At 44.6% G+C, this 13,187-nt stretch overlaps 1 protein-coding gene across 1 annotated transcript in view; it reads left to right on the forward strand.

Moving 5' to 3' along the window:
• The first annotated feature begins 981 nt into the window (after positions 1–981).
• The window catches only part of PLB1 (phospholipase B1), a 113,631-nt gene continuing 101,425 nt past the window's right edge, over positions 982–13,187 (forward strand). Inside the window, exon 1 of the mRNA XM_028140189.2 lies at positions 982–1,036. Coding sequence (XP_027995990.2) covers positions 982–1,036 — 55 coding nt within the window. The remainder of the gene's footprint in view (positions 1,037–13,187) is intronic.

Consider the following 13,187-nt stretch of genomic DNA (forward strand, 5'->3'; position numbering starts at 1 on the left):
ACCAGCTGATGGCCAGTGGGCTAGTTGTATCAGTGTCCACACACTCCTGCTGTGTCCTGAGACCTCTGTGCTGCTCTGAAACTGAGCCTTTATTGTGATTGTGGCTCAATCCGTGGTCACCCACAAGCCACATGTTTCTGAGCAGATAAGAAAAGAAAACAACATCTTTATATCAGGAGTGAGGAACAAAGAGCCGCCTACTTAGTCTTCACTTTATATTCAAGATAACCAAGCTATCACTGTGATTTTAAGCACATGAGAAACATGTCGGCAGATCAAGATCGGAGGCTGGGTAATGGAAACCAGCTCCAGACTCCTAGCTGGATCTCAGGAGTCAGGCTCTTGGCCTTGCTGCCGTAAGGGTAGCCACATGCATGGGTGATTTAAATATATTGGCTCATGTTAACCAAAGGCATTTGTTCCTTGATATCTGTGGGGGGAATTTAACTCTCACCCTCAAGGGTATTTTGTCGCCCAGGCTTTACATTTCAGCCCTGCCTGTCCAGTTTAGACGCAGGCCAGCATTCCCTCTGAGTTTGCCCACAGGAAACTGCTGATTCTGCCCAATGAGTTCCACGGCTCACCTCTGCCTTGTATCTCTCAATGGAACATGCAGACAATAGATGTGTGGTGTGCACGTCAGGCCAACACTCCCGGCCACCCATGCTTAGGGGATGAGGGACAACAGGAACCACCCTCTGTGCATGGTGGAGACCAATGCCAACAGTGGCAATTTCTGGGCACCCATCATCCTGGGAGCCCATACCTATCTTTGACCCATCTGCCCTGAGATATCTTCTGCCTAAATGTTAATGTTTATCATTTACAGCCGCCACTGCCCCCTTTCAAAGGTGAACACAGTAAAATTTATGACAGGCGCATTATCAGACAACAGAGGCGCATAAAAGGAGGGGTGACAGACAGCTCAACCGTCTGCGGAAAGGATTCATCCCAGACCCGCGACACCTGGAGGATTCCGGCATGGGGCCACGGCCACACACTTTCCTGCTGGGACTGCTCCTGCTTCTGGGGCCAGGTAAGTCTGCGATGGCCCAGCTGGTGGCCCGCATTGCTGAGACATGGGGCTTGGGAGAGGAATGTGTCCTTTTCATTAGCACAAAATGCACAGTTTGGGCCCACGCAGGCTGGAGTGCTGCGGTGAAGTGCCCAGGGCTGGGGCCAGAGGCAGGTGAGAAGGGACATGGTGTAGGCAGTGGTCGGCAAACTCATTAGTCAACAGAGCCAAATATCAACAGCACAACGATTGAAATGTCTCTTGAGAGCCAAATTTTTTAAACTTAAACTTCTTCTAACGCCACTATTCAAAATAGACTCGCCCAGGCCGTGGTATTTTGTGGAAGAGCCACACTCAAGGGGCCAAAGAGCCGCATGTGGCTCGCGAGCCGCAGTTTGCCGACCACTGGTGTAGGGTCACAAAGACCTGGGTTCTCGTTCTCTGTGCTGCGCGGCCTAGGGCAAGTGTTCCCTCTCTGAACCTTGATTTTTTTTTCTCATCCGTAATATGGAAAGGCCACTGCCAATGACAAGCACATTTTGATCATCCTATTGATGGTTTTCGTTTTTGCTGCAAGGACAGAGGAAGGCAGGTGTCAGGTTGATCAATTCTAAAGGATTGCCCACGTTCTTTAGTGTTGTTATCCCTGATGGAAAGAGTGGGCTACCAGGCAGGGATTGGGTTTCTCCCGACCCAAGGGTTAGGAGAAGGTTGTGCCTCTGCCACAGTCCCTCTGTGCCCTTTGTCACCCGACCCCTGGCTCTCCCCTCCTCCCTTTGCTTAGAAAGACAGAATCCTTTAAACTGAGGAGGGCTTTAACGATGCCAGGTTAGCCCTCCAGGTGAGAGGCCTGGGCCCAGAGGGAAAGCACTTGCCTGGAGGCCACAGAGGAAAGAAGGAGGCATGGGACAGCAGCCTGGCCTGGCTGGATGCAAGTGCCGGTCCCGCTGCTCACCTTGGACACCCTCTGAGTCTGGGGCTGTGTGTGCAAGGTAGGGGGGTGGGGGTGGGTGCGAGGTGGGGAGCACTGAGGTAGGAGTGCAAGGTGGGTGGGGTGTGAGGTAGGGGTGCAAGGTGCGTGGGGTATGAGGTGGGAGTGCAATGCCTGTTGTACTTACTGCACAGGTGACCACATTCCCTAATTGCTAATGAGGCTGCAGTGCTTTTTAAAAAAATGTTTGTTGACCATTTGAATTCTTCTTTCATAAAGTACCTGTTCAAGCGTGTCTCCCATTTTTGTATGGGTTTGTCCCTTTTTCGTTGGTTTTTAGGAGTTTTTGTACATGCTGTGCACTTGCTCTTTGTTGTTGTACGTACGGCAGATATTGTATATTCTGAAGTTCATCTTTCCACTCCCTTTAGGGAACGTTAGATGAGCAAATTCCTTAATTCTGGGGGGTTAGGGGGATGAAAACAACTCAAATGAGAACAAATGGAGGCTATTTATTCAGAGGTGGCTATAGCAAGGGGTCAGCCACTGTCACTTGTGTTGGGCAGACTCCAAGGCAGGCAGGGGCGTGGGAGAGCTTGACAGTGAGAAGGGGGAGGCTGCAGGGGGGCTCTGGTTGGAGGCTGGAGGCCTCTTAGGTGAGTGGTCGGCAAACTCATTAGTCAACAGAGAGCAAACTGCGGCTCGTGAGCCACATGCGGCTCGCGAGCAGCGGTTTGCCGCTCTGTTGACTAATGAGTTTGCAGAACACTGACCTAGACTCTCGATTCCAACAATTACAGGCTGTTGTTGTTCCTTGTGATTAAGCCCCTCTAGGGCCTAGGCTGACTGCTGAGGGTGGTGGGCGGGCTTCTGGGCTGGGCTGCTGCAGCTGTGTGGGCGCTCGGAGTTCCGTTGTCAGCTGTGGTCTGGCCTTTGTTTGTATATTCAGTCTCTCTATTTCCAAAGTATTTCATCTTTTCCTTTATGGTTTGTGCACTCTGCTTCTTATTGGAGATTCCTCTTCAGCATCGCAATCATGAAGATAACCTGTATTTCCTTCTAAAAGCGTTATGAATTGATTTTCTCTTTCGGGTCTTTAATGCATCTGAACTGACTTTTGTGGCTCAGGGGAGAGACAACCCCAATTCTATATCGTATTTTGCGTGCAGGTGCCTAGTTGTCTCGGCACCATTTACTGAGCAGTTGTGTGCTCACAGCTCTAACCAGCCGCCTCTGTTCATATGTAAAGGATTCCCATGTGCCTGCATCTGTTTCAAACTCTGTTTTGCTTTACTAGGTCATTGGCCTATCCCTGTGCCAACAGCACATTGTCTTAATTCTATAGCTTTATAGTAAGTTTTATTATTCGGAAAAACAAGTCTATTTTTCCTTCTTTATTTGTTTTATTGTTATTAATCCTCACTCGAGGATATTTTTCCATTGATTTTTAGAGAGAGTGGAAGGCAGAAGGAGAGAGAGAGAGAGAGAGAGAGACACTGATTGGTTGCCTCCTGTACGCACCCCAACCAGGGCCAGGGAACCTGCAACCAAGGTACGTGCCCTTGACCAGAATCGAACCTCGGACCCTTCAGTTCGTGGTCTGACACTATCCATTGAGCACAACTGGCGAGGGCTATTTTTCCTTCTTTTTAAGGAGTGACTTGGCCCTAAACTTTCATACAAATTTTACTATCCATGTGTCCATTTCCACCAAACAAACGAAAACCCTGTTTGGATTTTGGTAGAAATTGCTTTGAAATCTATGAACCAAGTTGGGGGAAATAGAGATCTTCACAATATTGAGTTTTCCAAACCAGGAGCATGCACTTAGATCGTTAATGCCTCTCAAAGTTTTATCGTTTTCTCTGTTCAGGCCTTGCACAGGTGTCTTAGGCGTATGCCTTTTGTTGTAATGGTAAACAGATTTTTAAATTTTTATTTTGAAAATGTTTGCTATTGGTGTCTAGAAATAAAATTGGTTTTTATAGATTGATTTTGAACCCAATTAAACAAAGTTTAATGTTACCTGTACATTCTTTTGGATCTTCTATAGACACATCCGGCCAATCATGACAGTTCTGTTGCTCTTTGTCATCTCTGTACCTTTCCTAGCTCCTGCCTTACTGTGCTGGCGGGTACCTCCATGACAATTTTTCCCAAACGTGGTGGTTGGAGGTATTCTTATCTCATTCCCAAGTTTTTTTTTTTTTTAAGTGTTTAATGTTTTGTCAGAAAGTATGGTGTTCACTACTGACTGTTCTGTAGATAACTCTTTATGAAACCCAGAAAGCTCTATTTTATTCCTAATTTTCTAACCGTTTTTAAAAAATCATAAGTGGATGTCAAATTTTGTCGAATATTTTTCTGCACGTATTAAGATGATTGTATGATTTCTTTCTTTAATCTGCCACTGTGGTGAGTTAAATTAGTTGACTTATCAGTCACTGATTATTAGATTCACCAAAGATCACACATTGCATTTACTTGTCCTGCCTCTTTAACCTCTTTCAATCTAGAACATTTCGTTAGGCTTTTTTGTTTTGTGTCGTTGAACATGTAGGCTGGCTTTTGTCGTGTGCACTTCAATTTGGATTTGTCCAAATTCTTTATTGCTAGAATCAGATTAAACGCTAGGGCAGAAATGCAACATAGATAATGTTGCCTCCTAGCTGTGTCACATTAGGGGATTCACCTGATGTTGGAAATACCCTAATTGGTGATGTTAAATTTGATCATTTGTTTATGGTGGTGTCTGCCAGGTTTCTCCCATGTAAGGTGCCTTCCCCCGTGTGACTTATGTTATCTGCAGGGAGATGCTGTGGTACCCTGTGACTGTTCTTATGCCCAATGGTATTTAGCCTCCACTGATGGTTCTTGCCTGAATTATTACCATGAGTGTAAATTGGTGACTTTAAAATGTCTACTACCTCTTCTAATATTGTTAGTTGGAATTCCTCCATAAAAAAAGAAATTCTCTTCCCCACTCTTTGTATGTTTCATCTTTTTAATATACAATGGACATGTAGATTCTTTTCTAAATCAGTGTGTTATAAGTCAGTCCTGTCATTATATATTTTGATGCTCAAGTTATTACAGATTTGGCTGATGAGAGCTCCTATCAGTTGATTCCTGTGTCCCCAGCATTTTTTTTTCTTTTGTTAATCCTCACCCGAGGATATTTTTTCCACTGATTTTTAGACAGAGTAGAAGAGAGGGGGAGAAACAAAGAGAGAGAAATATTGATGAAAGAGAGACACATTGATTGGTTGCCTCCCACATACGCCCAGACTGGGGTTGGGGATGGAGCCTGCAATCTGCCCCTGACTGGAAACGAATTCGAGACCCTTCAGTCCTTAGGCCAGTGCTCCAACCACTGAGCAAAACCAGCTAGGGCCCCATCAATTTTTTAAGCACTTTTTTTTTAACTTAATGGAACAAGCTATTCCAAGCTAATCTTGTATTTTTTCTATCTCAGCCATGCAGTTAGCCATTTCTTCAAGGTTCCAATTGGTAGGGGATTTTGTTTAGAAACCAAGATCTGGGCGCTAGGGGTGTTCATTGCTGCTGGAAAGTCATTATGTCTCAGCCCTCTCAGTGGACAGAGCTAAGAAAAAATAATTCATACAGTCATCTCTAATTTTAGTTAGAATTAGTCTTTTGTCTCCTTCCACCATTCCAGATTTGTTGGTGTAGTCAGTGTTATAAATATCAATAAATTTATTTACTTGCCAAATCCTAAGATACATACATCATAATATTAGAATTATTACAGCAGTAGCCCCACCACTACCAAATGAAGTTCTTTGTCTTAGACTGCACATATCCCACTCAGGGTGTCTAATCAAAACACTTTGTTCAAAATCACATGGATTAACTTTTTCTTTTGTTTGTTTGTTTTTTGTTTTTTGTTTTTGGTGTGGTTATGTTCTCTGTTTGGCATATAGTCAAGTTTATCTCTGTTAGTATTCAGTTATAAGGTTTCTCCCATTTTTGTTGATTTTTACTTTATTTTAAAATATATATTTAACATATTAACTTGGTTCAAAAATCAAAACTATGTGAACAGATAACCTAAGAGAAGTCCCCTCCCCTTCCCTAGCCTTTCCATTCTATTCCCACCCACCGCTGTAGGTAACCAATTTCAGTATTTTCTAATCAATGTTTCTTTTTACAAATATCCTTATCATTTTCATTTTTTGCACAAAGATAACCTACTATATCCATTTTCTGCATCTTGATTTTTTTCACTTAGCAATGTATCCTGAAATGTTTGTTTGGTTTCCTAACTTTACATGCCATGTCTCCTAGATTCTCTTCCAACTTTAGCACCGTTTTGCCTTCCTGTGCTATATTCTGAGTAATTTATTGTTACACGTGTCCCTGTTTGTTCATTCTTTCAGTTGTGTCCAATTTGCTGTGAAACCTGAAGATCTCAAGATCATTGAAGATTTTGAAAACTGACTTTACTTTCCAAATTTAATTTACATTTAGTTATTTACTAAGTTTGCAGTGTTGTTTTTTAAAATGATTTGTGTTCCTACAAATACCCTCAAGTGTATCTTTTTCTAAACATAGTTTTAGAATATTTGTCTAATCATTTCAGTATCCAAAGTCTTTGATCTAATTCTGCTCTGTTCCTGGATGCCTTATTTCTTTCTGTGCTTGGTTTTGTTTTGTTGTGTTGTGTTGTGAGCTGCTCAAACTCCTTAAAAAATTATTTGTGAGATACTTTGAAGCCTAGGATAAAAATGTCTGTGTTCAGTGACTATATATGTGTCATTCTGTCAGGCACTTGGGACATTACCATTTGAGGATCACTTTAAATTAAGCTCATGGTGTGATTTTTAGAACAGCCAAGCTCCACATTAAGCACTGTGCATATATAACAGCTTCCCTTTAAGAGGGATGTACTATTACCCCCATTTTACAGATGAGAAAACTGAGTCTCAGAAATTAAATAACTTGCCCAAGGTCATCCAGCTAATAAGCACAGGAGTCAGAATTCAGTCCTGAGTCAGAGTCCAGAGCTGGGACCCTTGACCACCACCCTGCATTACAGTCCAGCCCCAGGGAAGAAAGAATTACAACTGGGCTTTATTTAAGCCTCAACATCGACAAGGAAAACAGATTCCTGCTCTGAAAGTTTGGGTGTATAAAACTGAAACATCATTATCTCAAAACTGCAATTGACAAAAGCGAGTTAGCAAAAAATCACTGTTTCTAAGAAAAGACAACTTTCACCTGAATTTCGTTTTCCTGGAAATGGTCAGAAGCTCTCCAGGGGGGTGTCATGCCTCGGTAATGCCCCTATGCCAGGCACATCACCGCAAAGCCACACGTGGGGAAGAAGTATCTCTTCTGTTATCAGCACAAGTGAAGCTAGTCAATGTTTGTTTTACAAGGGCCAGAGTCCTTCCTCCTTCCTGGAAGTTGCTAGCCCAGCCTTCTGGAAACACGATCATGCCAAAGGAGAGTTGGAAGCAATCTCAGAGAACTTCCGGTGGCCCAAGTCCTTCCAGTTTTTGATAAGAGATGGGTGGGGACTTGCTTGGGTTATATGCCTAGTTGGTGGCATCCCCACCCAGGTATGGGGTCTTCTCTGGAGGCTCAGGAGTCCTGCCTGCCTGGGATGTCATCTGTACCTTGTAAAGTTTTAGGACTTTATTGTCAGTCATTTTCATCAGGCTGCGTTTTTGCTGCTGTCAGTCAACTGTCTGAGCACTCTTCTAAGAACAGGAGTTAGGCTGAACCTGGCTGGTAGATCATAAACCAAATGTAAGGAACCCTCTGGGGAGAGAGAGCTGATCTGCATAAAATCACTGGAGCAGAATTAAGTACCAAAATAGGTGCAAGTAGCTGTAATGAAAACACCAGGATTCAGAGAACTGAGAGATGAATGTGGGCTGGGGAAGTTTCATGTGGGAGGTGAAACTCGATGGAGCGCTGAAGGCTGAGTGGGATTAAATAAACACAGAGGAACAAGGAGGGCATGCAAGTGTGGGGAGCAGCACCGCCAAAAGCAAAGTGGGGGCCCAACACATGGGCGTGAGGAGCAGGGGCAGGCCTGGTCTGGGTTGGTGCTGGGGAGGCAATGAGTTACATAAAGGGGAATTTTGAAATCCCAAGACAAGGAGAACAATAGAGATGATCATGATGTCTTTCGGCTTGAAGAGTCTTCTGAAACGATTTAATCCAAATCTTTTCTTTCACATTTACAAAAATGGAACCCTACAGAGGTAAAGTGACCGGCCCCAGGTCACCCTGCACTCTAGAATTTGAATTTGCTAGAGCGGAAGTGGGGGGAGGGCTATTAAAGGTTCTTCCGCAGGAAGTAGCCTAATGCAAGTGGCATTTGGGGCAAGATGTGTCCGTTGGCTTCAGACGTAAAAGGTCATGAGTCGAAAGAGACATACACTGGTCAATCAGTATGCCCAGCTCTGGAGAGCCCAGCAGTGAGTGGGCTGGGCTCTGGGAAGGCCCGCGCATGGCAGTGAGAAACTGCTCCTTTCTTCCCACCAGGAAGTCCCAGTCGTCTCCGGGAGGAGAGCTTCCTGAGGGGGCACACAGTTCCCTAAGAATCCCTTCTGGTTGGAGCTCACTAATCATCATCACGCCCCACCCCAGCTTTGAGGGTCCCTTGTCTGTCCCCTTTAACGTTCTGGCCCTTGGTGGCTGCCGCTGGGAGGGGTCACGGAGGATATTAGTGTAGGAGGAGTCGGGGCTCCAGGCTGCTGCCCAGGCACCACCTGTTCACTTTCACCACGGGACCCCCTTCTTCAGGGTCTTCCTTCCTGATTCTGGGTCTGCCTCAATTGTCCCCGGGAGGAAGTTGGGGAAAATACAGTCGAAAAGCAAAGCATTCCTGTCTGAGGTCATAAAGTCGGTCAACTGCAAACCTCAGGTCAACTTCGAGTAGGTTCTCTCCTGTTAGGGTGTTCCCTAGAGCCTCCTTGCCGGTCTAGGGGCACGGGGTGTGGTTGTGGGATCTTGGGTGACATGAGTAGATGAAGACATGAGGGTGCACTGGTCTCTGGTTGGAATGGGATCTGTAATGGGTGGCGGTGTCTCCCTGCGGTCGTCAGCACAAGGCGTGGAGTATTTAGACATTGGTGGCGTGGCTGTCCACATCACCTCTAATGCTTCTTGTCATCTCTTCAGACTAGAGGTTGTGTCTACCCAGGGGGCTGTGACAGTGTAAGTCCTATTGGCCACAGAATAAATTCCCATATGCTGGGAACTCGGGTTATAGAACAACATCCATACTAATAAGCCTTTTGATAACCTTGTAAAAAGGCCCTGGTGTCGGGGAAGGCACACCGGAGAAGGCATACCATAAAGAGACTCGAGCTCCACACAGGACCCTTTTAGTAACTTGCTGAATGGCCTCTGGCAAGTTTGCTAACCTCTCTGGGGTTTAGTGTCCAGAGGTATTAAATGAGATGACCTCAAAGATCCGCCCACCTCAGCCATTCCAGAATTCTAAGACAAACATGCAGAGGTCAGACTAGCTCCCCCAGAAAGGTTGTCTGGCCCTCCGTGTCACCTTCCACTGACTTTGGCATGTGACCCCCCAAGCTAACATCCCGTGTTCCTCGGAGCACCGGGAATTCTCGTGTTGGAGCAGCAGCAGCCAGGCGTGACTCATGGCTTCTGACTCGGCTCCCACCACAGTCATGTGCCTGCTCACAGGTGGCCAGCAGCAGCCCACGGGCCCTGGGTGCGAGTGGCAATGACAGTCAAAGCCCGGCAGCTTCCAGTCCAAAAGAGCACAGGGGACAAACACTGGCTGACTTGGACCCTCCCCTTCCCAGCTCATCAGGACAGCTCGCCACTTAGGGGTTTGGGGTGGGGGTGGGGGGGCGGGGCGGGGCGGGTGCAAGGCCTGCCCCGCCCTCAGTCTGTGTGAGCTGGTGGAAGTCACCTGGCCTCTCTGAGCTTGTAAAACATGCCCTCAGGATCCTATCTGCCTCCTCTTTAGGGTTGCTGTGAGGACATTATACACTTTCAAAGAGCCCAAGAATGTAATGTACACTGAAGAGTGGACTTAAGGCCACATGTGTTGGCCTTGACCGTCCTCCCCACTGCCCGGGGCAAGCACCTTCCTTTCATCCAGAGAGACCATTCACCCCTCGCATGTGTACGGCCCTCTCATTCACAGCACTTTCTTCTTCTTTGATCCTCAAGACAACCCCATGAGGAAGGAAGGGAAGCCAATCTCACCCCCACTTTCTAGATGAGGAAGTCCAAGTTCAGAGAGAGGAGCCCTCGATCAAGGTCACAAAATGGCAGGGCCAGTCCAGTCTGCACCTCTGTGTTGTGGGGCTATGCAGCAGGCGAGGTGCTGGGAATCACTGCTCCAGGAGGTACTTCCCTGAGGGAGAATTGGGTGTGACTTCTGGGAGCCAAGGCCTGATGCTCTAAGGGTCCTTTGTCAGCTCCAGGCCCTCCCTGGTGGCTGTCTCCACTGAGGGTGATTGATCTTAGCCAAGCCTGTCTCTTAGAGTGTGCACAGATGTCTTTCTCTTTCATTCCCATCAGGGTGGAAAAGTACATGTTTTTTTCCCTTACTGACCTTATGGAGGTGAGTTGTGTGGGGTTTTGTTTGTGTTGTGTGTGTGTGTGTGTGTGTGTGTGTGTTGTTTTTTTTGAGAGCTCTAAGCTTTTCATAGATCCATGAGCTTGGGCTAAAACCTTCCAAAAGGGAAAAATTCCCTTGGGATTTCTGGATTGGGTTCAATCATGTCACAGGTGCTTTGACAATTTTTCCCACAGTGCCTGAGGGCGCTGTGCGAATAGGCAAGAAACTTTCTTCCCATTTACCTGGTGGAAAGCAGAGAACCAGAGAGAGGGCCCATGCCATTCCAGGATTCAGTGGGGACCGGACCAAGGGGTCCGCAGTTTCCATGTGGGTCTTCAGGTCTAGACATTAACATTGATTCCAGGTGGAGCCTCTTTGTGACACCCCAGGGCAGTCAGTTATCATGGATGATCAAGATCTTCAAGATGAAAACGTGAACTATATAGTTCTATGAGGAAAACCCAGAATATGGAGCTGGGAAGGGTCTGAAAAATGGTCTATGCTAATCATCTCTCTGACACTGAATTATAATAATCGTAACTAGCAATTACTGCACCTTTACCATGTGTCAGACACCTCCCCTTAGCATCTTTTTTCTGATTTTCCCAAGTGATCTATTTAACACTTTCAGTGTTTCCTACCTGTTCTATGATCTTTTCTCCTTCCTCTCCTCCTCCTCCTCCTCCTCCTCCTCCTCCTCCTCCTCCTCCTCCTTTCCTTCTTCTTCTTCTTCTTCTTCTTCTTCTTCTTCTTCTTCTTCGTTTCAGTTCCCACCACCCTACCCAACATTAATAGCTCACTGATTATACTTTTTTTGTTTGTTATTTTGGCATTTAAGACTACAACATGCATCCTTGAGTTATTAGAGTCTAATATCAGTGTAACTCCATTTACTCCAGCCAAATCTGCTCACACAGCAATGTTACATATATTTTAAACTCCACACTATATTATTTTTATTTATTTATATTGGTGTTGGCAAGCTTTTTCTGTAAAGGGCCAAATGGTAAATATTTTAGGTTTTGTGGATCATATATGGTCTCTATCACATATTCTTCTTCTTTCCATCTTCCCCTCCTCTCCCCCCAAACCTTTTAAATATGTAAAAGCAATTCTTATCTAGAGAACCACACAAGAATAGGCTGTGGACAGAGTTGACCCTATGGGCCATAGTTTTCTGGCTTCTGTTTTTTTTTGTTTGTGTTTTTTTTTACAGTAAATATTATTTTGGATTTCCCTTCATATTTATTCTTTCTGTTCTTTATTCCTCTGGAACCATTTTCCACTTAGCATTTTGAATGTGTCATTCCACTGTCGTATGGCCTCCATTGTTTCTGATGATGAGTCAGCCATTAATCATCATGTTGGTCTCATGTATTCAAAAAGTTGCTTTTCTTCTGCTATTTTCAAGATTTTTCCCCCTTGTCTTTAGAACTATGCCTAGACATATCATTTATTATAGTTGATGTGTCTTGGTAAAATTTTCTTTGTGATTTTCCTACCTACGGTTTTGTTTTTATACAGTTTCTTCTATGTATGGCTCAATATTTTTCATCAAATGTGAGAAATTTTCAGTCATTATCTCTTCAAATCTTTTTCTGCCTCTTTCTCTCTCTGATTCTTCTAGGAATCATTACCTGTATGTTTGTATGCTTGACAGTATGCACAGATCTCTGAGGCTCTGTTTATTTTCCCCTCTATCTTTTTCAGAAATGTGCTTTCTATTGGTCTATCTTTACATTTACAGATTCTTTTTTCTGCCATCTTAAGTCTGTTGCTGAGCCCATCTAGTAAATCCTTCAGTTATTATACTTCTCAGCTCTGGAATTGATTATAAGTATATATTATAGCTATGTAAATATATGTAAAAGAAGATATATATCTCTTCTATTTATTGAGTCTTTTGTCTACATGTTTTTCTGTAGTTCTTTGAACATAGTTTTTTAAATTATTTTCAACCCATAGCTGCCTTGAAGACTTTGCCTGCAAAATCTAACACTGAGCCCACTCAGAGCCAGTTTCTATTCATTGCTCTTTTTCCTGAGCACAAGCCTAACTTTTCAGGTTTGAGGCATTTCTAGCAACTTTTGTTTGATAACTGGACGTATTCGATAAAATTTAGCAATCCTGGATTCAGCTTTATTTTTCTGGGAGTCGTTGGTTTAGTTCTTAGGAACTTGTCTGGACTTAAACTGTGGAATCAGTCTCCCTCACCTATCCTGCCACTGATGTCTTCTTTGCTCAGTTTATTATTTCTTGTGTTTATTTTTTTTTAACCTGGAATCCTAGGGGCTCAGGCCTGGGTCTACATGGCTTCGTGATCAGCCAATGGTTGGACAGAGGTCCTGCTCAGACACCCGGCATTTGTAAGGTTCTGTTTATTGGTCTGTGAGTAGATTGGAAAATAAACACAAAATTGCAGCCAATTCTCATTTCTCATTCCTTTACTTGTACATAGGGCTCTTGCAGGTTGTTGTTTTTTTTTTACCACATACATAGATTTCCAGTCAGCCCAGAATATGTGAGAGCATATTTCAGTTCTCATTGCCAGGGTTTCCCTGTTAAATATCTGATCGCTTCACCTCTAATCCCAAACAGGGAACAAAACATCAGGCTAACAAAGCTGCAGACATTACCCATTTATTCCCCCATGAGTCCACCAC

The sequence above is a fragment of the Eptesicus fuscus genome, chromosome 16 (assembly GCF_027574615.1).
Source record: "Eptesicus fuscus isolate TK198812 chromosome 16, DD_ASM_mEF_20220401, whole genome shotgun sequence".
NCBI classification, from domain to species: Eukaryota; Metazoa; Chordata; class Mammalia; order Chiroptera; family Vespertilionidae; genus Eptesicus; species Eptesicus fuscus.